The 26,542-nt window shown below is 45.6% G+C and overlaps 1 protein-coding gene across 2 annotated transcripts in view; it reads left to right on the top strand.

Annotated features, from left to right (window-relative positions):
* Positions 1-26,542, top strand: part of PRDM5 (PR/SET domain 5) — a gene marked incomplete at both ends in the record, with an annotated part of 119,816 nt that overhangs the window by 32,524 nt on the left and 60,750 nt on the right. For both annotated transcript variants that reach the window (XM_080697311.1, XM_080697312.1), the window contains 5 exons: positions 3,912-4,034; positions 16,413-16,590; positions 17,487-17,661; positions 19,567-19,688; positions 23,526-23,602. In XM_080697311.1, coding sequence (XP_080553437.1) covers positions 3,912-4,034; positions 16,413-16,590; positions 17,487-17,661; positions 19,567-19,688; positions 23,526-23,602 — 675 coding nt within the window. The remainder of the gene's footprint in view (positions 1-3,911; positions 4,035-16,412; positions 16,591-17,486; positions 17,662-19,566; positions 19,689-23,525; positions 23,603-26,542) is intronic.

Here is a 26,542-nt window from a genome sequence, read left to right as displayed (position 1 = left end):
ATCCCAGTCGCAAAAGAACTTTTGTCTACAGTTGACCAGCTTACCCAATATATTACTGAAATTTGGGGAATGCGTTCTACTGACTACCTATCTTTAGTATGGTTTTCTCTAATTTAGCTGAATCTTCGTTGCGGCGTCTTCTGCTCTTGTCTGGGCGGGGAGAGGCAGCCGCTGTGACACACCAGCAATGCCTTCTTGAGTCTGGGCAAGGGTGCAGGTCCCAGGTAGCGAGGACCTTTTCTTTTCTTTTCTTTTTTAGTACTAGGGATGGAACCCAGGGGCACTCTACCTCCAAGCTACACCCCCAGCCATAGTTTTTCTTTATTCTTTATTTTGAAACAGGGTCTCACTGAGTTGCAAAGGGCCTCACTAAGTAGCTGAGGCTGTCTGCGAACCGTAATTCTGCTGTCTCAGCCTCCAGAATGCTCAGATTACAAGTGTGTGCTGCCACACCTGGCTCACAGTTTTTCTCTTAAGCACTTGCAAGGTGACGTTGACCACATTTAAGAGGGCTGGTGGCTGCAGGGTCCCACGTGGGTATAGTTTGCACTCCGTGTGAAGTGGCAAAGCCACTGGGATACGATGTGGTGAGGCCTGGAGTTTTCCTTTTCATCTGAGCGCTTTGTTCCTTCGTGTATTTCAGCTGATGGCTCTGTGTAGCTGATTTAGGAAAGAAGAAACAGACTTTGGAATTGAGGTGGTTTTTACTGATGGGTGATAATGGTGAATCTATGCTGGGTCCATGTCTAAGAAGGTCTTAGGTGAGACCGAGACAATGCTCTTCTCTTCCATAAGGAAAGCTTATGGTGTTTGGAAGACTAATTTTGACAGGAATAAAAGATACACTTTGTCTACAGAGACCCATGAGATGCTGGGACATGGTGCCAGGAGGAATTCTCCATCTTCTTTATTCCTTATACATTATAACTGTTCAGTTCATTGCCCCAGAGCTCAGTAGCAAATTAAAACAGATAAATGGAGGCTTTAATAATAGCCATCTGTCTGGAGCCGTCGGGTTTGGTGGATCTGGGAGACGAGGTGGCTTTGATTACCCTTGGTTGCCTCTTGCTCGGCGACCCCTCCACTGTGGTAAGGAGCAGAGGATGAAAGTCATCCCAGCGGGTGCAGGCCAGTGGAGCGGGGATAGCCTGCAGAGAGCAGGGCCTGCTGGGACCTAACCTCCGCCGGGCTAGGGTGTTTGGAGTGAACCAGGCAGGAACTCTGTGAGCACACAAAAGTAGCTCTTGAGCATGAACACGTCGTCACAGACGGTGAGGGTGTCACAAGAACAAAAGTAACACTCAACTCGTCAAGGTGCACACACTCGGATCCACAGTGACACCTCGGGGGAGTTTTAGGGTTGAATCGTGCATTTCTTTCAAGATAGACTATTGCGTGAGAGGCTAAGGGACAGAGAGTGCACACAAGCTAACAGATGAAAGAGAAGCCAGGGAGCACCGGGGGCGGAGAGAAAGCCCAAACACATCAAGAACAAACAGGGCTCCTGCTAAGCGCTCCCCGGTGCTCACCGCTGAAACGCACAGCTGTATTCCTTGCATCCTTGAGGAGGGGATTCCAGACGTCAGCCATGTCTGATCTATATATTGTGCTTGCTTCTGGGTAACCAAGTGTGACCAGGAGGCCCCCGTCTGCCCTCCTGAGCACCCGCTGCCGACAGGTGCGCTGACCTCTCCCCCCGCAGATGTTGGTGAGTTTGTGTGGACTTCTACAGCAGTTATGGGCTAAACAGTTCTCTTGAGAAATATAATCTTTCAAGCATCTAGTCACATGGCCACCGGCCATGCTTAGTTTAGCGATTGGTTAGTCTAAACAGTTTTGCTGTCGTGGCTGTGACGTTTCCGGGAGGAAGGACTTTACTTTGATATATGGAACTATTTGCCTTCTCTGCCGAGGGAAATGTGGACCGGGGTCGTCTTTGAGGAAGGGGCACAGGTGTGCTTCCTGCCCCTCTACAGCAGTGCTGGTTGGTGTTGGCATCTCCCGGGGCAGTGAGGACTCTGAACCGGGGGACCAGCAGGGAGGGAGGGCAGTTTCAATGTGAGTCTGAGATGTGGCGAGACATCAAATCATTTCCCACAGCTTCACGCCTAAGCATGTGAAATATTAGTAGGAGGTATTTACCAGCCCCAATTTTTCTTTTAGAGAAAATGATAAAAATTGAAAATTAAATTCCTGCTTCCCAGTCAGGTCCTGGCATTGCATTAAAGGGACTTTTCAAGGGTCCTTGAGGCTCTTTGGGCATTTAAGAACACAGGAACAATTTGAGACGCCTGCGGGGTATCAGGCAGCAGGAGCCAGCTAAGCAATTATTTTCCTGTGCAATATATGTTGGGAGCTCGTCTCAGTCTTTGTAGGGCACAGAGCAGATAATTTTTTGTAATTTTTTTTTGCTACTGGAGATGGAACCCAGGGGCATTATACTCCAAGCTACACCCCCAGCCCTAATTTTATTCTTTATTTTGTAACAGGGTCTCCCTGAGTTGCAAAGGGCCTCACTAAGTAGCCAAGGCTGTCCGTGAACCGCGATCCTCCAGTCTCAGCCTCTCAAATGCTGGGATGACAAGCGTGCACCACCATGCCTGGCTGAGCAGATAATTTTATAGCAGGTCTTGGGTGAGAAGAACTCGGTAGGCCCAGTAACTGTACAGGTGGCCCCTGGGTCTGCAGCCTGGGCATGATGTGGCATCTGCCAACTTGGCCAGTGTTAGCGTCCACAACTTTCTGGGTTCCAGTACTGTGACCTTCTTCTGTAAGGACGCTTGCTTTTGGTTCTCAAGCTCATGGTCTCACTACTTGACGAGCCCTCGCTGCTCCCTCTGCCTGGGCACGGCACCGCCTCCCTCTACACTCTACTCAAGGCCCCTCATCAGAGCCCGCCAGCGGCGCCCTCTAACACAGCCCTGCATCCTCCTCTACTCTGCCGTGTGGTCTTCACTCACGCTCTGGCCCATCGTCACAGGAAGTTATTATAGTCTGCGTTTACTTTTCTGTGTGTGACTCGATTACTTTTAAGTGCCATGAGGTCAGGGGCTTCCTCTGTCTTGTTCATAGAAAGAGTGTTAGTCCTCAGCAGTTAAGAACTGAAGCATTGCGTATTGAATGAATGAGCGTACTATGGCTGCCCTCTGTTTTCTAAAATCAGATTGTGGAAATCCAGAATTCACTCTTCCTTGCCTCAGATCTGCAGCAGCGGTAGTGTGGCATTTCTTTATTTTGCTCGAGTGGAGATCTGGAGGGCTGACCCTGTCCCCTTCCCTTCTGCTGGGTTTCAACAGTTTCTAAACACAAAATGTGAGCTGAATGGAGGTCGGCATCTGTGTTTCATAAAAAGGGGCCAATGCCCAGGTACAGGGATTTTGGAGAGATGAGATTCCCAGCATCTTGGACTTGGGAATGTCCAAAGAGAAAAGGAAACTTGCTTTATTCATCCACTAGGAAAGAATGACATCGTGGCCCTCTGGTTAGAGTAGCCGACTCTCCCTTCAGACGCCAGTTCAGGGAACAGGTAGGGTGGGAGAGTGGCTGATGGGACTGCTCCAGCTCCACCCACTTCCCCTGGGATTAACAGGGCTTTTCCCTCTTTGGGAGGTGGGAGAGGGGCAAGCTATCCCCCGAACAGCTGCAAATGCACCATGCATTAAAATACACCTACAGAGAAACAATTCTGACCAGGAAACCACCGTCCACACTGGGTGTTCCTGAGAGTTGATCGTGCTTGAGTGTCGGCTACACATCGGCCGGTGAGACTGTGGACTCTGTAGTCCTTGAAGGGAAGAACACTGCTTAATCCAGGATCGCTTCACATCGGTCAATCACAAAAGCATCTGGTTGGTGTGTTTAGCAGGGCTAAGCTGACCTCAGGTGGACACTCAGGGGCCTTTGTGTTTCAGGTCCGCGGCAGCAAGGGGGAAGTTCTGTACATCCTGGATGCCACCAACCCGAGGCACTCCAACTGGCTTCGCTTCGTTCACGAGGCGCCGTCGCAGGAGCAGAAGAACCTGGCCGCCATCCAGGTGAGCTTCTTCGCCTTGCATTCCTGCTATGCCCTGTGAGGGGCGGATTGATGCATAACTGCCCTCCTGTTTTAAATTGGTTTCCAACGGTCTGCTTTAAGGAACAGCACCCAGCTCACAGAAGCAGGGACGGCTCATGTCTTAGCACGCACGCTCACCCCAGGCCACTCACTGAGTGGACTCTTGGTGCTGGCCCATGCTCTGATGGCACTGTCCTTGACAGACCTTGGTTTAAGGACTTTTACTCCCTTCAGTGACTGTTTCTTGCTGGCACTTTTGGTTCGATTGCTTGTCTGATTCCTAGTATCTATTCTGTTGTTTGAGAAACGCTTCATGGAGAGAGTTTCTTGGGAATCTTACCCGGGATAGACTCTAAAGTCTCTTGAGGGTGGTCGATTACACAGGATTCCCCAGAGAAGCAGAACAGGAGGAAGTATTTGTGTGTATCTATGGAGATTTATTGTAAGGATTGGCTCATGTGATTGTGGAGAAAGCAAGGCTAAATGATGTGGAACGCCTCTCCCAGTTTCAGCTCACAGATTGGAAGCTCTTATGGAACCAGGAAGCCTGCGTGGTGCCCATCAGGCAGGAAGAGGCAGAGCTCAAGGCCGTCACCAGAGCCGTCATACTGGGGCTGAGGTGCAGGGGCAGATTTACATTCTGCTCAGGACTTCAGCTGATTTGATGAGCTCCACACCCGTAATGAAATCAGCACACTTCAGTCAGGTCTACCAGGTTAGGTGCGAATCTCATCCCAAAGCATGCGCACAGACACACCAGAATGATGTCTCACAAAGTATCTATCACCCTCTGGTCCATCTAAGTTGACACATAAAGTGAATCATCAAGGCTTGGAACCATGGTTTTTTTTGTTTGTTTGTTTGTTTTGTTTTGCTTTTTGGTGATACTGGAAGTTGAACTCAGGGCATTCTAACTCTGAGCTAGACCTACCCTCCCAGCCCTGTTTTATTTCTTGTCTTGAAATAGGGTCTCAGTTGCAGCGAGCCTCACGAAATAGCTGAGGCTGGCCGAGAACCTGTGACCCTCCTGTCTCGGCCTCCCAAGTGCTGGGATTAGAGGCGAGCACTGCCATACCTGGCTAATGTTTTTGAATTCTGTTTCCCTGGATCCTAATATTCTGTTTCATATAACATTAGGCTCTGATACAAATTGTGAGTTGAACTTAGGGAATCCATCAATGGAAATAAAGGAAAAAAAAGAGAAGTTGCAGTCATTGGAGGAGACCTACTATTAAAATGGCCAAATGACTAAGAGAATGAGGAAATAATGCATTTCTGCCACAAATTTGAGGTATTACACGTAAAAGCTCAGCCTACTGGGTCCTAACTGCAGAAGAGGACGTAAAGCCGGGGTTGGTGGGAGCAGAGGAGGAGGGAGCATATAAGGGTAATAACAAAATTTGAATATCTACCACACGCACTGCTCTGGAATCTTCAAATACATGTGGTCATTCATGCATAGAAACTCTGAGAGTTTGGCAATTTGTTGAAGATTATTTTGATTTCATCCAATTTTGAGTATAAAATCAAGAGTGACTTAAGGAAAAATTAACAGAATAAAGTTTTAAAGCGGCCAGAAAGCACAGGCATCTAGCACATTCCATTTTCTTTTTTTTTTTTTTTTTTTTTTTTTTTTTTTGCGGGTCTGGGGATGGAACCCAGAGGCATTTGACCTCCGAGCTATACCCCCTGCCCTATTTTTTATTCTTTATTTTGAAACCAGGTCTCACTGAGTTGCAGAGGGCCTCACTAAGTAGCTGAGGCTGTCCGCGAACCGCGATCCTCCAGGTCTCAGCCTCCCGAATGCTGGGATGACAAGCGTGCGCCACCACGCCCAGCTACATTCCATTTTCTAAAGCTTTTTAAAACCAATATTTTTCAGCACAAGTAAGTATTAGTCAATGTGATTGTATTAGTCAGTGTGGTTGTATTAGTGTGGTTGTATTAGTCAGTGTGATTGTATTAGTCAATGTGATTGTATTAGTCAGTGTGATTGTTTAGTCAGTGTGGTTGTATTAGTGTGGTTGTATTAGTCAGTGTGATTATATTAGTCAATGTGGTTGTATTAGTCAGTGTGGTTGTATTAGTCAGTGTGGTTGTATTTTCAATGTGGTTGTATTAGTCATGTGATTGTATTATTCAGTGTAATATTATTAGTCAATGCTGTTGTATTAGTCAGTGTGGTTGTATTAGTCAGTGTGGTTGTATTAGTCAATGTGGTTGTATTAGTCAGTGTGATTGTATTAGTCAGTGTGGTTGTATTAGTGTGGTTGTATTAGTCAGTGTGATTGTATTAGTCAATGTGGTTGTATTAGTCAGTGTGATTGTATTAGTCAATGTGATTTTATTAGTCAGTGTGATTGTATTTTCAATGTGGTTGTATTAGTCATGTGATTGTATTATTCAGTGTAATATTAGTCAATGCTGTTGTATTAGTCAATGTGGTTGTATTAGTCAGTGTGATTGTATTAGTCAGTGTGGTTGTATTAGTCAGTGTGGTTGTATTTTCAATGTGGTTGTATTAGTCATGTGATTGTATTATTCAGTGTAATATTATTAGTCAATGCTGTTGTATTAGTCAATGTGGTTGTATTAGTCAGTGTGATTGTATTAGTCAATGTTGCTGTATTAGTCAGTGTGGTTGTATTAGTCAGTGTGGTTGTATCAGTCAGTGTGATTGTATCGGTCAGTGTGGTTGTATCAGTCAGTGTGGTTGTATCAGTCAGTGTGGTTGTATTAGTCAATGTGGTTGTATTAGTCAATGTGGTTGTATTAGTCAGTGTAATATTATTAGTCAATGATGTTGTATTAGTCAGTGTGGTTGTATTAGTCAGTGTGATTGTATTAGTCAGTGTGGCTGTATTAGTCAGTGTGGCTGTATTAGTCAGTGTGATTGTATTAGTGTGATTGTATTAGTCAGTGTGATTTTCTGTATGCATATGTGAGAGGTAAGTTGTGTCAAACAGCTAAGTTGGCATTTCCATCCATTTTCATCAGTGTGACCAACATACCTAACAGGCACAAGTCAGCAGAGGAAAGGTTGTAGTCACTTGTGGTTTCAGAGGTTACGTCATGGTCAGCCAGCTCCAAGGCAGAAACATCATGGTAGAGGAAAGCTGCTCAACCCATGGCGGACAGGAGAAGAGAGAGGCCGAGAGAGGAGAGGGCGAGGGACGAGCTGTCTCCAGGCCCGCCCCAGCGACCCACCCCCTCAGCCAGGTCTGACCTCCGAACCCTGCTGTGTTGGGGAGCAGCAGGCTTTCCACCCATGAGCTCTGTGGGGGATACTCTAAACTGTAATCGTGATGAAGAAGGATCTTTGGCCACCAGATATTCACGCTGTTTAGAAATTATTCATGACATACCTTAATCCAACCACAAGTTTAAACAGACTTATTATTTTGTTACGGGAAGGGATTAATTTGGTTATTTCAAGTGTATTCATATTTTTTCATGACTTCCTGAAGCATTTTCCTCTTACCATGGGACCTTTGGTGATGCCATCATTTTTTACTTAAAGACTTGGTGGGTTTCTTCATAAATGTTGCTACTATTAAGATTGCCTAGAGAAGAGGGAATTTAAACCAGCCTATTGTTTTGATAAGTTCTTCATTCTTACCCTTGTAGAAAATATTTTCTTTCCCTATGCTTGAATAGTGGCTTTAAGATTTCCCCAAACTCATGCCAGGTGTGGTGGCGCACACTTGTAATCCCCGCGCTTGGGAGGCAGAGACAGGAGAATTGCTCAGGTTCGAAGTCAGCCATGCTGGCTTAAGAGACCCTCTTTCCAAATGAAAAGTATAAAAATAGGTCTGGGAGTGTAGCCCGGAGGTAGAAGGGCTTCCAGGAACCCCAGTACCACCAAAAAAAAAAAAAGATTTCCCAAACTCCCTTAGCTTGAAATTTTCCCGGATTGTCTGATATTTCCATAGAAGCAATGGCCTTCCCCACTTGCTCCGACACTCGGGGTGTGATGTGCTCGTCTCTGGTTTTTGCTGACTGCAGGTAGTCCTCGTTCAGGTGCCCTCGACTGTACCCTGCCGATGCTGATCCCTCGGTTCATGGAGAAGCTTGTCACGGTGTTTACCCTGGTACTTGACTGTCCTGTCCTACCACGGTATGGACCTCTGTGTGCCCTGGATTTTAGTAACCACTCTCTAAGTCCTGCACCGTTTTCACGCGTGCTTGCTGCAGTCAAAGCAGTACTTCTCTTCCTCTATGTTCAGTGGGGTTCTTTTTTGTGTGTGTGTGGTACTAGGGGTGGAACCCAGAGGCTTTCTACCTCCAGGATATACTCCCAGACTTTTTTATATTTTATTTGGAAACAGGGTCTCACTAAGTAGCCGAGGCTGGCTTCGAACCTGTGTGATCCTCCTGCCTCAGCCTCCCAAGCGCAGGGATTACAAGCGTGCGCCACCACGCCCGGCAGTGGGGTTCTTTTTAAAGAGTATAGGCAACAACCCAAAGTCAGTTGTGGTTTTAGGACCTCAGATAGCCACACGTGGAGCCAGGTGAGGGCCGGGTGATCCGAGGACCAGAGGCTCTGGGAAACTTCACTCTTGCACTGATTACGCTCCAGAGCCGTGGTGAGAGTCTTTGGCACAGAAGCAGTGGCGCTGGCTTGAATTTCCCTAAACATCGTCTTCCCAGCAGGGATTGAGTTCATTGTTTTCAGCGTTTTTTTGGTTGTTGTCAGGGAACACACCAGGGATCTTAGTGAGCTCCTTCAGGTAACATCTTTCTTATTTGAACAGTAGCTGGACTTCAGGATTGCCAGGTTCAAAGTCACGTCTGAGCTGGGGGCAAAGGGTGCCCTGGCTGGGTCATGGTCTGGAAGCAACGTAAGCCTTCTAATTGGCTGGGACGACCCGCAGGGGCTGTGTTCAAGAAACACCGAGTTGGTAAGAGAAGATCATAATGTTTTTGCATTACATTATGAGTCACTTGCATTCCAAATTGCATCTGAAATTTGGGGTATTGAGGAAATTTTTTATTTGAGCTGTGTGTCCCAGGAGTGGAGCAAATGAGAAACATTTGTGGCTATGTGGCTTGCTCGGTGGAAAACGTCAACACTGGGTCCAATTCTTTTGGACAAGGGATTAAGAATTTGAGTCTGTTTTGGCAGGGACTAGAACTCCTTCTCGGAGACTCAGTTGTATTTCTAGTTTTGCAATTTATTTGATTTGGGGAATTTGCTTTGGAAATGATGATTTAAGTATCTGAATTACCAAAGAAGGATCTAGTAAGCAAACAGTACTTCCCACATGCTCACTTCAGAAAAATCAGCTGGATGTATGTTCAGACTTTTGAAAAGTTTCGAACTATGACTAGAAAATAACAAATGTGAAATACGGGGCTTAAAATGAACCCAAGACATTCTGAAGTGCCATAAGAAATGGGTTCTTATTCAGTGTTGATTTTGTTGCACTAATCCTTTAGTTCAACAAATATATAAATATATATATGTATTAATAAGAAATGCATATATATTTAAATAAATATATGTGTATTTTATTGCACTAATCCTTTAGTGCAACATGTGTGTGTGTGTGTGTGTGTGTGTGTGTGTGTGTATTATTTAAGAAAGTATTTTTTGACTTGTTAGTGTTTTTCAGGCTCTTAAAAATTTTGATTTTTTTTTTTTTTTTTTTTTTTTTTTGCTGGCTGCAGTGGCATCTGCCTGTAATCCCAGTACTTGGGAGGCTGAGACAGGAGGATCGTAGATTTTAGGTCAGCCTCAGCAACTTAGTGAGACCTTGTTTCAAAATAAAAAATAAAATAGAACTGGAGGTGTAGCTTGGAGGTAAAATGTCCCTAGGTTCAATCTGCAGTACCAAAACAAAACAACAAAAAGCCCAAACACAAACTTTGGTTTGTGGGTTTTTTTTTTTTTAATAGAAGACTATGTAGTTAATTCTACTTAGTTAAAATACTGAATTATGCCATTTAGAATTGAAACTTCGAGTGTTTAGGAAATTTCAGAGATAGAGTGTTCATCTTGGGTTCTTAAGGACTGCCTTCTCTGTAACTGTTTGCTGTCGACCTTCAGCACACGTGGAAAGCTGGCTTGGCAAGAGAGTCCTGGTCCCCTCTCGAGGGGCGTCAGGGCGCGAGGGGTAAGTGAGTCGAGGAGGACCTGGAGACCGAGCTGAGGCATCAGCACAGCCTCATGCTGACGCAGCTCCAGGTAGGGTTCGTGGCTCCGGGAGAACTGGTCTCTCACAGGCGCTTGCTTCTCCTTGCCTGGACCGTCCTCAGTCTTCTCTGGTGCTCCAGAAAATATCAGTATGGTGGCCGAGAGGTCACGTGTGGCTCTTTAAGCTGAGAAGTGACATTGGCATTTTTAAAGCACAGATAAGACTTTCTCCACTGTCAACAAGCCACCAGCCCACAGGCGGCTCACCGAGATTCGGTGCAGAATTCGAGTGGAAGCGGTGCCCAGTTAGTGGAGGAGCAAGAGGAGAGGAACTCCTAAGGAGGCCCCGCTTCTGCACAGCGAGGAGGGTCTCACCCGGCTCCGGCTTCTCTATTTCTGTGTTCTTACCAGATTTGTACAGTATTTTCTAGAATCCGTCTGTTGAAGAATAGTATGCTAAAACTGCCAAGTGATTGAATAGCTAGTGGCTCTGCCTTCTTCTCAGAGGTCCCCTTCCAGCAGGCTGTCGGGCGCAGGTGTCTCTCACTAGGGTAGATCACAGCATGCGCTCGGGAGGCCTGTCAGGCAGCCTGGGGATGACAGCCAGGTAGTGTCAGGGGATGAGAAGGTGCCCACTCTTCTCACTGCAGGCATGAGAACTATGAAATGCTCCACTGGTTAATTAGGATATCTAACTCTTCTGCAGTTTGTGTACATACATGTATGTCTACATTTATCTCTGTCTACATATCAGAGCATCATGTTGTACATAAGTATGTTTAATTTTATCTGTCAATTAAAAAGAGTACAGTACAATTGCCAGAAGTGGGTCCTAAATTGGTTTCAACTCTAAGACCTACTTGTTGTCACATGTAGAAGAGTTTAATTGCTTATCACTGTATAATTTTCGTTCAAATTATAGTTTATTGGCAGGGTGAATAGGCAGTCATAGAAATATCCTTATGTGAGGCCCTTTGCGACTCAGCTCAGTGAGACCTTGTTTTAAAATAAGAATAAAAAATAGGGCTGGGGGTGTAGCTCAGAGGTAGAATGCCCCTGGGTTCCATCTCCAGTATTACAAAAAAGAAAAAAAGAAAGATTAAGATGTACGTGAGTCCTTAATGATGGTGACTGTGGTGGTGAGCACCGTGGACTCTGTGCCAAGAAGCAGTTCCATGACATAGCTCTGAAGCTGCTAAAATTTGCAGAACTGTTTGAGAGGCTGAGCCCAGAGGATCGTAGTTTGTGGACAGCCTCAGCTAGTTAGTGAGGCCCTCAGTAACTTAGTGAGACCCTGTTTCAAAATAAAGAATAAAAAAAATAGGGCAGGGCGTGTAGCTCCGAGGTTGAATGCTCCTGGGTTCCATCCCCAGACCCGCAAAAAAAAAAAAAAAAAAAATCTATATCTATATATCTATAGATATAGTAGCCGGGCATGGCAGTGCATGCTTATAATCCCAGTATTTGGGAGGCTGGGACAGGAGGATCATGTTTTGCGGCCCCCCTCAGCTACTTATTGAGGCCCTCCACTACTTAGTTTCTGTTTCAAAATAAGGAAAAAAAAATAGGGCTGGGGGTATAGCTCAGAGGTAGAATGCCCCTGGGTTCCATCCCTATCACAATATATGTATATATATTTATGTATATATATTAGAATAGTTTATATCTTGGGTTCCTGGAGCTTTAAGGCCACCCTATCCTTCTGAATTCCTTGCAAAGCAAGACCCCCTGTCTCCCCCACACAAAGCCCAGGCCTACGCAGCTCCATCCTGGCCTCTTTTTATCTTGCGCTCCCCTGTCCTCTTATTAGGGGTAGCTAATATGTTAAAAGATGTGATGACGTTAGCATGTAGACATCCTGAAGTTCACAGTGGGAGCTTTCAAGATCAAAGCACATCCGGTCAGCTGGGGGGCTTTTCTTCTCCTCCTTCTGTTGCCGCTTTTCTACGCGATGTCAGAGTTGTTTCGTGAGATGCTTCCGCACGCGCGCCTGGAGGAGGACGTGTAGGCCTGTTCGTGATTTGAGACTGACGTTCTTTGTTTGTAGGCTTCGTTTTTTGTTTGATATGGTGTCTTGTTCTTCAGAATCATATCAAGCTGTTCCCAGTTGCAGGCTGATCAGGAGCTACAATTCAAAAGAGACTTTTTTTTCATTTTTCTTTACATGTCTGAAGCTTCCATATCCTTATAGCATGTGATTAATGCAATTTAAACCTAAAATTGGTGTGTTCTGTCCTTGTTACATACAAGCATCATTTTTCTGCTTCAGTTTGTCTTGATTTCCAGAGGTTCTCTTCTTATTGTCCTCAAGATAATAATTCTTGAAAATACTTGCCCAAGTTAGCATATCAGTCACTTTTGCTAAGAAGACCGCTTTAAAGATGGTTCATAGCAACGGAGCCTCATTCCTTGCTGAGACCCCCCTGCCAACTGCTGGGACCCACGCGGGGCCCGAAAGCGGGGCCCTTGCCAGGACTTGTGTTTTCCTGAGGGAGGAAGAACTCAGCGGCCACACTTGCGTTGGCTAAGGCTCCCTTTGCTCTTGCCCGTGTGTCCTGAAGGGGTCTGCCAGTACCTCTGGGTCACATCCCTGCTTGGTGGAGTCCTCTTTCAGGGAGGGGAGCGAATAAATTGGTGTGGGCTCTTACAGTGAGGTCTTATGTTACATAATTTTGGTTTACTCTTAAATTATTATTATTTTCAGTACTGGGAATGGAACCCAGGGGCATTCTAGCTCCGAGCTACACACCCCAGACTTATTTTTTATTTTGAAACAGGGTCACACTGAGTTGCAAAGGGCCTCACTGAGTAGCTGAGGCTGTCCGTGAACCGCGATGCTCCTGTCTCAGCCTCACAAGTTCTGGGATTACAAGTGTGCGCCCCCATGCCCAGCTTACTGTTAAATTATTATGACAGCTCTACTTTGTGAATTTTTCTGTGGCAGTGACTCGTTCCCTGATTTATATTTTTTAGGATCATGCCCTGAGCTCCAGAGAAATGATATTGAAATGCAGTGTGAGACTTATTCCGGGTACGAGTCAAAAACAGTTCAGCGAGCGGACATTAAATAGGAATTTTTTAATCTTTTGTTTAAGTTCTCTTCTTTCCCTTCGTGCCGTGTCTCTGCCACTGCTCTTTGTGTTGGAGGAGGGGTCCAGACCTTTTTCCCTCACGCTGGCATAAAAGGTTACCAAGTGTGGTTTTGCAGATGGGTTCCTTATGCCCGGGTTACTGGTAGTGGCTGAGCTTTACTGGTGTAGCTGGACAGCGTGGGCTTTCAGTGTGCTTTCTTTTCTGCACAGTGCATCGTGCCTGCACCAGTTTTCCACGCCTGATTCTGTTTCTTCATCCACATGTGGTCAGCAGCCGGTCCACAAGTAAGCAAAGCCAAGCCAAGTCGCAGGGAGATGCTACTCAAGTGCCATGTGGTCCGTGGGCTCTCGGGCACTGAATTTATTTGCAGCCAGTGGGGATTAATATTTTCTGTGAAGCTGGGTAGAGTTACTTTAGCTGTTTTGAAATGGCAGAGCTGAAGCGCCGTGCATGGCATTGCTCCTCCTGGGGCGCACGCAGTACTTAAAAAAGACAATGGGCAAATTGTTAGAGACGTGGTAAGTCCTCAGACAGCCAGGGATGTGACATGCTTTAGATGTGGAGCCCTTCTCTGGCCAGGCGGTGGGGGCGACGTGGACCCCACCGTGCTGTCGGTAGGAAAACCCAAGTGGAGAAGCTGACTCCGGGGAGCATCGTGGGCAGAGTTAGGACCAATTGTGCTGGACTCTCCCAGTTTAGCACTGAAAGTTCCATTCCTGGGGAGCTCCTCAGTTGCACTGCACCGAATCCTTGGTCGCTTTTGGTCCAGCTCAGACAGAGTTGGTCTGAGATGTGGAGGTGGAGCAGCAGGCGTCCCGGGCCACAGCACCCTGGCATCCCAGGCCACAGCGCCCTGGCTCGCTCAATCCCACCACATTCTAGTTTGGCCAAGGGCAGCATGACCATATGAAAGTTCATCAAAAGTAGCGCCAACAGTGCAACTTTGAGCAACAGTTTGGTTGAACCACATTTTGAAAAAGATGAAATGTTTTAACCCCTGGCTCTCAAGAGCTGGTAAACAGTGGTCACAGCTACCGTTCACAGGTGCTAGGGTGCTGGAGTTGGCTGGGTTTTATAAATATCCTCACCTTCCATCCTTGCGACCAGCCTGTTGGAGACATTTTCCCCTTCATCCTCCACCCGAGGGCCTGGTGGTTTGAAAGCTTAGGCTGTTGGCTCATTCGTGCCGCTCACTAACCCAGAGGGAAGCGTTGAGCCCGGGCGTCTGCTTGGCCCCAGCAGCACGGCTTCCTGGTGTTAGAGAACAGCTCCAGTATCATTAGTTATTCTCTCTTCCTGCAAAAGCCATGCATTCATCCTAGAAAAATTCCATTCTAGAAAAATCCATTTCATTCTAGGGAGATTGTAAAACATATGCTATGAAATTCAAAAAGCCCACTACAAAGTACTTGCAGCCCCCTCTACTAGAAACAGGCCTATGAACACTTTTGCTTAAATATCTACTTATTGGGGACGTGTTGGCATATATTTTTCTATAAAAGTGATACTTATTAGCTATTTTACCAACAGTTAGACATTTAATTTTCTCCAAACTTCAGTTATTGGAAATTTAGGCAGTTGTAATTTTTTAATATTACAAAGAGCTTATTGGAAAAACAATTAGCCAGAAATTACGTGCATATAAAATGAAGTGGAAGGAGACTTACGAGCATGAAAGACTACATACTGCCGGCAATAACGCCGGCCACGCGCAGAGGTTGTAAACTGTCTTCTGTGATGTATCCAAATCCCAGCACTTTCTGAGCGTTTTCCCCAAAGCTGAGGGGTGCAGCTAATCCCTAAGAGCTGAACACAAGGGGAGACTCTGTGAGGAAGGACTGTGTGGGGGGAGCAGCCAGGGTGTCTCTGAAAGGCCCCTGTGTTGATGGCTTGGTCCCCAGCCTGTGGCACTACTGGAAGGGGGGGGGACCTTTGGAAGGTGAAGCCCAGGGGGAGAAAGTTAAGCTGTTGGGTCAGCGTCAGGGTCAGAAGGCTCAACGGCCATCAACTAAGGGACAGGGCGGCAGCCAGGCCCGCGACACAGGGAGTGGTACGGGTCCAGAGCGCTGGATCCTCCTGCTCACATCCTCCCTGCAGGAGCATGGCCTGGGATGAGCCTGCACTGGAGGAGTTGCTCCAGAGGACTCGGGAGGTCAGGCGCAGGGAGGTTCAGATCATGGGAGGCTGGGAAAGGGAATACGGTCAGGAGGAGTTGTAGGACTTGTGGGGGCCGCGGTTCAGTGAAGACTAGCTCTTCATCCTACGGCAGAATACTTGAGGTCACATCCTTGGCAAGGAGGAAGGTTCATTCTGGCTCACCAGAGCTCACAGAGGTCTCAGCTCACGGTGACCAGGAAGCAGAGAAAGACTGGAAGGGGCCAGGGTCCCAGTGGCCCTCCGAGGTCACACCCCCAACAGCCTAACGTCCTCCCCCTGGGCCTCAGCTTCCAAAGGTCCAGCCTTCCAGTAGCAATCCTGTAGGTAGACCGGGGGCTGCCTTGCGCTTCCTGCTAGGAGTTTGTGAGCAGAAGCGTGTTTGCTCTTTACAGCTACTTTCAGTAACGTTGTTGCGGGTGTATTAAGGTTTTCCTTTTTGATGGACCTCCCTCGGTTAACATCCTACCTGTTTTAGGATTACAGTTTAAGATAATGTGATTGTTTATGAAAATTAAAGTTATCTTTTCCTGGTGCTGTGACTCAATGACTGTGGAAGAGGTTTCCATGAACTTTCTTGGGTATTGATCAGAAAAGCTCCAGGCTTTAGGACTGAAGTCTGATTAGGGAGTCCTGCTTGCACTGGGAGGCACTCTGAGTCCCTGGCTGGCCACCTCTGATTTGATTGGAAGATACATTCTACCTCCGAGCGACACCTCTAGCCCTATTTTATGTTCTTTATTTTGAAACAGGGTCTCACTGAGTTGCAAAGGGCCTCCCTAAGTAGCTGAGGCTGTCTGCAAACCTGTGATCCTCCCGTCTCAGCCTCCCAAATGCTGGGATTACAAAGCACCTGACTCAGCTGGAGTTTTAAAAATGCAGTTATAACTTGCTGTGGACACATGGTACTCAGCCTAACTTAAGATAATTTCTTACCATCAGAAAGTAATTGCTTAATACTATCTTTGCTTCCAGGAAGGAGAGAACATTTTCTACTTGGCGGTTGAAGACATAGAAACAGACACGGAGCTTCTGATTGGCTACCTGGACAGCGACCTGGAGGCGGAGGAGGAAGAGCGGGGGTCGATGGTGACCGGGGTCTCAGAGGGGGACACGGAGAATCTCCGAGGACAGGCAGCAGCCGGCAGGAAAGGTATTCCCTCTTGAAGCTATAGAAGAAACACACTTCGAAGTGTTTGAGGATGGATGCCCAGGATGAGATGTTGAGGCTCTGACGTTAGCTTTCATCAAAGCATCGCTGGGCTGCGCACTGGTCTTTTGTGTGGCAGGGAAGGGCTGCGGATGGGCAGAGATGCGCTTAGGATGGTGGCCAGGGTCAAGGGTGGGCTGGGAATATCATCCTAGTTAGTGACCAAACGCTTCCAGGGAACCAGGGGTAGTGGCGCTCACTTGTAATAACCGCGTTTGGGAGGCTGAGACAGGAGGGTTGCGCAGGTTCGAAGCCAGCCTCAGCTGGCTTAAGAGATCCTTTTTCCAAATAAAAATATAAAATAGGTCTGGGAGTGTAGCCTGGAGGTAGAAGGCCCCTGAGTTCCATCTCCAGTACCACCCCCCCCCAAAAAAAAAAATGCTTACAGGGAGCAGAGGTCACACCTACTTATGTGGCCTGCAGTCCTGGACACAAAGACCGCTTGCTTGTCCCCTTTCTTGTCCCCTGCTGGGAATTGGCTTTTCCTGGCTCTCATATTTTCTGTGTGCAGTGTCAGGCTCAGAAAGGAAGTTTGAGGAACAGATGACCCAGGTTATGCAGGTATTCATGGCTTGTAGCAGGCTGTGGAGTCTGAGTCCATTCGGGCTGGCCTGGTACCTTTTTTTTTTTTTTTTTTTTTTTTGTGGTACTAAGGATGGAACCCAGGGGCATTCTACCTCTGAGCTCTATTCCACAACCTTATTTTATTTTATTTTTTTTGAAAAAGGCCTTGCTAAGTTGCTGAGGGTCCCGCTAAGTTGCTGGCGCTGGCCTCTAACTGCCATTCTCCTATCTTAGCCTAATTTCATCCTGGAAATACCCCCCTCCTCCCTGTGCAGATCACCACGGCTGCGAGGAGGGCTACGCCTGCCCGCAGTGCGAGTCCAGCTTCCCCAGTGAGGAGATTCTTGCCGAGCATCTGCACTCCCTGCACCAGACGCCCACGGAGGAGAAGGAATTCAAGTGCAAGAACTGCGGGAAGAAATTCCCCATCAAGCAGGCTCTGCAAAGACAGTGCGTACCATGAAGGGTATCTTGAAGCTGCGTCATAGCTGACATGTAACAGTTGTAGCTGGCCTGACTCCTAATCATAACGTGTGTGTGTGCGCACGCGCACACGAGATAGACAGACAGAGTCCAGGAATCCTCCACTGGCCTTCTTTGGCCAGCAGCCCGTCTTTTCTGAGTGCAGGGGTTGCTTTTTGCAATGTTCTGATCATAAGGTTTACAAATAAGCATTGTTTATGCAAAGCAGCCTTTGTGCGTTGAGCTGGGCATCCCATATCAAGCTCTTTGCTTTGCTAATCTGATGTTTAGATATGTGTAATTCAGCCCAGCGCTTTGAGGTAGCAGATCAGGCCTCTCTTTTTTCCATTCGACGCTCCGTCTGGAATCAGTCACAGAAAAATTCCAGAAGTGGGAAGAGGGCAGCACTGCCTGTTCCACAGTGACTTTGAAGGGATGATTTCAAGGCAGATAGATATCCACACGAAGTGACAACAAGCTAAACTAAATCCCACACAAGCCTCGGACTCTGCCATTCTAACATTTGCACCACAGAAAATTATGCTCTTACCTAAATATTTTCTATGACCATGAACTATTAAAAGCGAGAATGCAGGTACTTAAACTTGCAAATTTGTATATTTAACAGAATCTCACCTTATATATGAGTAAGAAATCTTTTAACAGGCTAATATTCCTTTTTTGTTTCATTAAAGTAAAACCCTAAAGTATACTGCTTCATATTAAGACCATTTCCATATACTGCATGGACTTATTTTTGCTTATAAATTTGAGAGTAAAAACTTCTACTTAAATTTAGCCAATGTTTAAAATTTTAACATTTTTATAGGAAGTTTAAATATTTAGAGATTTTATTATAGTTTCTTAAAAAAAAGCTAAGCAAGTCTCTCTCTATATCTATGTCTCTCTCTCTATATATATATATATGTATATATAAAATTTTTTTTTGGCAGTACTGTGTCACCATGCCCGGTTGTATATGTATATGTATATGTATATGTATATGTATATGTATATGTATATGTATATATGTATGTATATAGATATTGTATTTATATTTATATTGTATATATATTAGTAAAAACACAAAAAGAGCTTTTAAAACTGCATTCTAGTTAGCTTTACTAGATTTAGTGTTCCACGTGGAAGAGACCCTTGCTGAGCTACAGCTTAGAGTTCAATAAGGCACTATTAAAAATTTCTTAAGCGGGCGTGGTGGGGCATGCTTGTAAACCCAGCATTTGGGAGGCTGAGACAGGAGGATCGTGGTTTGTGGCCAGCCTCAGCTACTTAGTGAGGCCCTTTGCAATTTAGTGAGATTCTGTTTCAAAGTAAAGAAGAAAAAACAGGGTGGGATGTAGCTCGGAGGTAGAGTGCCCCTGGGTTCCATCCCCAGTACCACACACACACACACACACACACACACACACACACACACACACAATTAGAAGAATAAAGCTAGGCGTCGTGCACGTGGCGTTATTCACAGTTGGCCTGTCCTCTGGTGTTCTGTCTCAGAGTTCCCCTCTCCCTCTCTTTCTCCCCCGTCCCTCAGTGTCCTGCAGTGCGCGGCGAAGGCCAGCGTGAAGCGGTCCTCAGGAGGGCTCCAGTGCTCCGCTTGCAGTTCCTCCTTCAGTTCAGCCTTGAGGTTTTGTGTCCGAGTTCTGAGTGGGCTGTGGCGTAAGAGCGGGTCATGCATGCAGTCGGGCTTCCCGTGATCCATCACGACACTAACTTAACTGCGGAGCCTAAGTGCTTCTTTCTCACCTGCGCAGACAACGCATGGGCTGCCCCGGGCCCTCGTAGAAAGCATGCCTTGCCAGCACCTGCTGCGGTGCGGTGCCGGCTTTGCCTTCACCATCTTCTCCCTGTCCCCTCTGCTGTCTCTTGTAGCTTTGATCAGCACCAGGAGACTTGCCGGGGCAACGCCAGGTTTGTGTGCAAGGCTGACAACTGTGGGAAGAAGCTGAAGAGCAGGGACGCGCTGAGGAGACACCAGGAGAATGTGCACACAGGTGAGGAGAACGTGCACACGGGCCAGGAGAACGTGCACAAGGGTTAGGAGAACATGCACACGGGTCAGGAGAACGTGCACACGGGTGAGGAGAACATGTACACGGGTCAGGAGAACATACACATGGGTGAGGAAAACATGCACAAAGGTGAGGAGAACGTGCACATGGGTGAGGAGAATGTGTACACGGGCCAGGAGAACGTGCACAAGGGTCAGGAGAACGTGTATACAGGCCAGGAGAATATGCTCATGGGTGAGGAGAATGTGCACACGGGCCAGGAGAACGTGCACACGGGTGAGGAGAACATGCACACGGGTCAGGAGAACGTGCACACGGGTCAGGAGAACGCGCACATGGGTCAGGAGAACGTTCATCTGGGTCAGGAGAAGGTGCACATGGGTGAGGAGGCGGGAGCGCCTCAGGCAGGCCTCTGCCTGGCCTCGTGGCCTGGCCTTCATCCTCGCGCCCGCATGTTCCACACTGTGCAGGTTGTGTTCTTCCACCCATCACTGTTTCCGGTTGATCTCAGCAGCCTGGTAGTTTTCCCGCCTCTGAATTAATCACCGTGGCGAGCCTACGCTTGCGTCTGATGTCCTTGCCAGTCAGGTGCATGGAGAATTAATAATTTTTTTTATCACAACGTTCGTGCTTCACCGTAGGAAATTCATCTTTCACAAATGGTTGCAATTGCTCATGGTAGATGCGCATTGCAACTACTCAGTGATGCCTTTCTGCCTTACTGTTTTTATAGTAAAATGCAGTTTTTAAAAATGTTTATATTTCTTTAATGCCAGAGAAAATTCCTTACTTTGACCTGGAAGGTGATTCTATTTGGGTGAATAAAACATGCGTGATTTGAATTGTCTCTGATGGCTAGCTAAATAGGAAGCAGGGCACTGAAGAAATATAAACAGCTTTAAAATGCCACTGCCCTGGGTTTTTTCCTAGAAGGTGGCGGAGTGGGTAGGACTGTGTCTCTTTATATGGAAGAAGGTGGATTTTTTTCCCTTCCCTTCTTGTTTAGTCTCACGCTGAGGTGCAAAGTAGAAAGGTACTCGGCACCCATACCTTATGACTCTTTGTCGCCCAAAAGCACCGACTTTAATACTAAAGCTTGGAGATCGGCGTGGATGTGACCGCACGCTCTGGCCTGTGATTTGGTCTGGGCTGTGACTAGCAGGAGCTGCGTGGAAGGCAGAGTCTTCTGAGATACACCTTTGCACTGGTGTCGGCCACGAGGAGTTGGCTGTTTTCTGTCTTTCCTTGTGAGGAACACGGCTGATATGTGGCCGAGGCATTTCTCTGAATTCATAGAATACTGGGGCCTTCCCTATGGTTGTAGAAGGCAACAATCACTTCTTGATAGACTTGCCTCTGGGCCCAATCTTCAGTACTGCAAAAAAAAAAAAAATAATAATTAAATTAAAAAATACTGCTCTGGTGCCTGACGTGGTGGCACATGCTTGTAATCCCAGCATTTGAGAGGCTGAGGCAAGAGGATCTGGGTTCGTGGCCAGCCTCAGTTACTTAGTGAGGCCCTTGGCACCTCAGTGAGACCCTGTTTCAAAAATAAAGAATAAAAAAAAAGTATGGCTGGGATGTAGCTCAGAGATACATCTCCAGTACTGAAAAAAAATTTTTAATTAAATTGCTGCTTTAAATTTTCCCCATCTATGTCTGCAATGTATTGTAACAAAATTTTCATGTCAGCTTTAAAGTTAACTCTGCTGAGACAAGTGAAAAACCAGATGCATACCTCGGTTCTGGAAACTTCTGCGACCTTGTAACTGGGCATGTATCTAGGCATTGTTGCTCGAAGCCTCTTGTAATTGGCCTCGGATATCCCAATATTACTGTTCCTGGAAATTCATGGATATTTGGTAGGAAATCATTCATAAAAGGAAATTGTTTTATTATTACTTTTCCTGTGTTTGCAGATCATATAAAATGTGGAATCTTGCTGTATTTTAGCCAAAATATGCATACCTTTTACTGGGTTGGCCCGTGATTTCAGTTTCTCATTTGTGGTCTCTCTGAGCTACTCAGGCATTTGGGGAAAGAATATTCTCTATTGAGCAAATAAAGCAGAATTCACATGTAAGCAGAACCTGCATGTAAGGTGATAGAATTCTTCATTATAGAAAGACAAAGGCGTTCAGAGGCATAGAGGGTCTGGAGGCCTCTATGTATGACGGCATACTGCCTTGTTAGGTGATTTCAAATGACAGTGCTGGGAGAAAAGCAAGCTGTGTATTTAAAAATGGGCCCCATCGTCCCACAGAAGCCATGGCACACGGCAGGCAGGTTTTTCGACTCCTAGAAGCACACTTACCCGACAGCACGTCAGGTCCTGGAGTGTGTTCAGCAGAGTCCTGTGAACGCCCATCCCATCACCTGCTGCTCCCCTGTGCTTCTCAATCTTCTCCTCACATGCTGGACATTGAGCCAGGGCTTTGCAGTGCTAAGCAAGCACTCTGCCTCCCAGCTACATCTCCAGCCCTCCTGAATATTTTTGAGTTAAATGTGAAATCAAGTATCAGATTTACCTGTATATAGGAAAACCAGTCTCTAAGATCGGGCTTTGGCTTGGGCAGGCGCGTTGCCCTTGAAGCTAAGGAAGCTGGTAGGTGGTGAGAATCTTCAGTCACCCGAGAGGCTGGGTGCTGGACTCGCTTCCCATCTTCCCCAGAGGCTTAATTGTGTGGATGCCAACAAACAGAGTATTGTTCTAGGGTATGGCATTTATCTGTCTTCTCAGACCAACAGTCCAGTCGCGAGCTTTGTTGCATTACTTTTCAAAGAACCTAGATTCCAGTTCTAGGTTGAAGAAGAAATGACAAGAGGAGCAGAGGTCAGGCTGGATTGTGGCTGACCAGTGTCACCTGAGGCAGGGGTGCGGCTAGGGGCAAAGGGCGAGGGATGCTCGGGGGCACCTGCTTCTTCCCCTCCCCTGCCTCCTCTGACTGACCTTCTAGGAGAGTGTAGTCTCAAGGAGCAGCTGCTCTGAAGGACGGGGTGACAGGGAAGAGCTCAGGGTGGAGGATGGACAGTCTCATCTCGCGGGAGCTGGAGAAGAGGGCACGCTCTTTCTCAGTGGCCCATCACCTATTATAGCTCTCTATAGGGAATTGATAAACAAATCCATGTGCTCTAGTACTGGATTGGCTTGGGAGGATTTTCTCCTTTGGTGGCACTCCACTTGTCGGTCACCAAGAAGGTTTTTCTGGCTGTCCCTTTAGCATCCCCAAACCCATGCACGGATTGGAGGTGCTGTTTCCTTGAGTATCTTGGTAGTTTGAAAAATAAGATGGAAATTCTTTTGTTTTTATTTTTCAAGTGTGTTTCTCTTGCATAAGCACAGCCCTGTAATGCAGCCAAGTCACCTCATAGTATTGATTTTACTTGCTGTGGATTTGCTTCAAAGGAAGAGAGAAGTATGTGTTTATTTGTTTCTATCTGAAATCAGTCAGTGAAAAGACTGTGATTATTTATGAGGGACAGATATACTGCTACCGCACCATATTAAAGAATGTTCATTGAGTCTTTTCACTTCTATAACCATTTGTATTTAGAAGAGCTAATATAAATTTAATCACTATGCAAGAAGACAAAATGTAGAAAGTAGTATATCAAATTGACAATTTCTTAAATGTGAAAAGAGTATCTGAAATACACCCGATTCTTTCTCCGAGCTTAATGGGTATCTGCGCAGCCATTCTGAGTTGCTGGAGTATTCTAAACTATGAAGATGAAATTGCATACCATGTAGAAACACCAAATCTGTTTGTCTCCTAGTAGTCTCGTTGAATTCCCAAAGGTATTTCACTTCTCTTCTAGATCCTAAGAGAAAGCTCATCTGTTCAGTGTGCAGTAAGAAGTGCTCCTCAGCCTCGAGCCTACAGGATCATAGAAAGGTCAGTAAGACAAGCCCGCACCATGGCACAAGACTCCGTGGTTTGTGCTGTCTGCCGCATCTCAAGCTTTTAGTTGATTTTATATATTAAGACAAAGTTTTGTCATTAATCCAAATGATAACCTGTTTAGAGTGTAGAAAAGCGAACTGAAAAAGGGTGTTTTGAGTTGTGCATTGTTCAGAGTTAGTTCAAGTGTGTCTTCTGCACTGGGGGTCATGCCTAGATTTACCCCTCTCAGGCACCCTCCCCTGGCCTCAAGCTTCATCGTGTGCTGCTTTTTCGGATATATAAATTAGTGAGAAAAGCCATACATTTTTGTATATGTATAATGTGCTGGGAAGTGGGCTTTGGTTTTTAAAAAGAATGCTTATAGTCTAGTCTGGCACAAGAAAGATGAGAGCTGCATTATAATATGATGTAGTAATATGAATTGCCAATATAATGTTTTGTTGAATTTGATATCACTTTGATTTTTTTCTGGAACTTACTTATCTTTTACAAAATGTATATACTATTATTTGGAGCATTGTAATTATATATCCCTCCTGAGGTATAGAGTTGTAAGAGCAGACATGCACACAGCACTTGGAACACTTTTGTTTTGTTTTTTTGTGGCACTGAGAATGGACCCCAGGGGCCTTCTACCTCTGAGCCACACCCCCAGCCCTAGTTTTTATTCTTTATTTTGAAACAGTCTCACTGAGGGCCTCACTAAGTAGCTGAGGCTGTCCGCAGACCACGATCCTGCTGTCTCAGCCTCTAGAATGCTGGGATGACAAGCGTGCCCCCACGGCGGGCTACTTGGAGCACTTTTCTCCGGATCCTACCCACCCTCCCTCCCACTTCCCATACATGTCCTTGAGATTGGAACTGGTAATTTTATATACATACATAGGATTATTTCGACTGTTCTATCCCCTGGCATCCCTCCCTCAGGCCCCTCGATCACTCCATTAAAGTCTCTGCTCTTGTATTTGATGTTACCCGTGTTTCCCAATTTATATCTAGCTCCCACACATAAGAGGAAATGTACAAATTATTCATTTTTCTGAGACTGGGAAATTTTGCTTAGCATAATGTTCTCGAGTTCTGTCCATTTTCCTGAAAATGACTTAAGTTTGTTCTTTATGGCTGGGTAAAATTCCATCGTGTGTATGCTGTGATCCATTCATCTGTTGGTGGACACCCAAGCTGCTTCCACAATCTGGCTCTTGTGAATCGGGCTGCTAGAGACACGGGTATGCATGTATTGCTATGATATTCGAACTTCAGTTGTAAAGGAGCTTTGCAAAGTTCAGTTCCTTTGCAAAGAACCAGTACCACTGTCATCCAGTCTTCTGAGAAACCTCCACACTGATCTAGAGCACTGCACTAGTCCCCCAACAGGGTGTAAGCGTTCCTGTTTCCCCACGTCCCCTCCAGCATTTACTATTGTTCGTGTTCCTGATGACTGCCATTCTAACTGGAGTTAATTAGATTTCAGTGCAGTTTGATTTTGATTTCCCAAATTGCTAATAATATTGAACTTTTTTCATTTCTTTATTGGTCACTTGTATTTCTTCTTTTGAGAAGTGTCTATTCAGTTCAATTGCCTACTTATTTATTTGTTTGGTTATTTATGTTTAGTGTTGAGTTTTTAAGCTCTCTGTGTATTCTAAGTATTGGTCATCTACCAGAGGGGTGAGTGACAAAGATCTTTTCCCGTTCTGTCGGCTCTCTCTGTAGACTCTAAGTAGTTTCTTTTGATGCACAGAAGCTTTTTAATTTAGTGCCATTTCATTTATTAATTCTTGTTTTAGTTTCCTAAACTTTTGGGATCGCATTCTGGATGTCTCTGACAGTAACTCTGTATTAGGATATTGGTTCTCTTTCCTTTTCTAGAGTTTCAGAGATCCTGGTCTAGTTTCTAGTGTTTGATCCATCTTGAGTTGACTCTTGTGCAGAGTGAGAGGTTGCCGTTTAATTTTCTACAAATGGATAACCAGCTTTTCTAACACCAGCTGTTGAAAAGGCTGTCTTTTCTCCAGTGTATGCGCTTGGTATCTTTATTAAAAGTCAACTGGCTATAAATATGAGAATTTGGGGGGGAGTCTTTTATTCTGTTATGTACCAGTACCATACTATTCTTATTACTACCACTTTGTAGTGTAATTTGAAATTAGGTATTTCAAGCCCGGCATGGTGGCACACGCTTGTAATCCCGGCGCTTGGGAGGCAGAGACAGGAGGATTGCACAGGTTCAAAGCCAGCGGCGCATGCTGGCTTAGGAGACCCTGTTTCCAAATTAAAAAAAATGTAAAAATAGGTCTGGGAGTGTAGCCCGGAGGTAGAAGGGCTTTCAGGAACCCCAGTACCACCAAAAAAAAAAAAAAAAAAAAAAGAAAAGAAATTAGGTATTTCAATGCTTTGACATGATTCTTATTGCTGAGAATTGCTTTGGCTATTCTGGGTCTTTTGTTTTTTCATAGGAATTTTGCAACTGATTTCTCTAGATCTGTGAGGAATGACATAGGTATTTTAACGGGGATTGCATTAAATATGTAGGTCACTTTTGGATGGATGACCATTTTGATTATATTTATTTTACCTATCCAAGGGCTTCAGAGGTCTTTTTATCTTCTAAGAACTTCCTCAATTTCTTTTAGTGTTTTATAATTTTCATTGTAGAGATCTTTTACCTCCTTGGTTAAATTTAGTCCTAAGTATTATATAATTTTTGAGATTATTGTGAATGGAATTGCTTTCCGGACTTTTTTTTCAGTGAATTCGTGATTGGTGTATAGGTCCACTAGTGGTTTTCCTAAGCTGATTTTGTATCTGGCTACTTTGTTGAAGCTGTTTATCACCTCTAGAAGTCTTCTGGTTGAATTTTTTTGGGTCTTCTAAGTAAAGAATCATGTCATTAGTGAACAAAGATAGTTTCAGTTCTTCTTTCCTTAT

Source organism: Muscardinus avellanarius, assembly GCF_963383645.1.
Source record: "Muscardinus avellanarius genome assembly, chromosome: 6".
In the NCBI taxonomy this organism is placed as follows: Eukaryota; Metazoa; Chordata; class Mammalia; order Rodentia; family Gliridae; genus Muscardinus; species Muscardinus avellanarius.
Note: the sequence above shows the minus strand (reverse complement) of the source record. Positions and strands in the feature narration are given on the sequence as shown.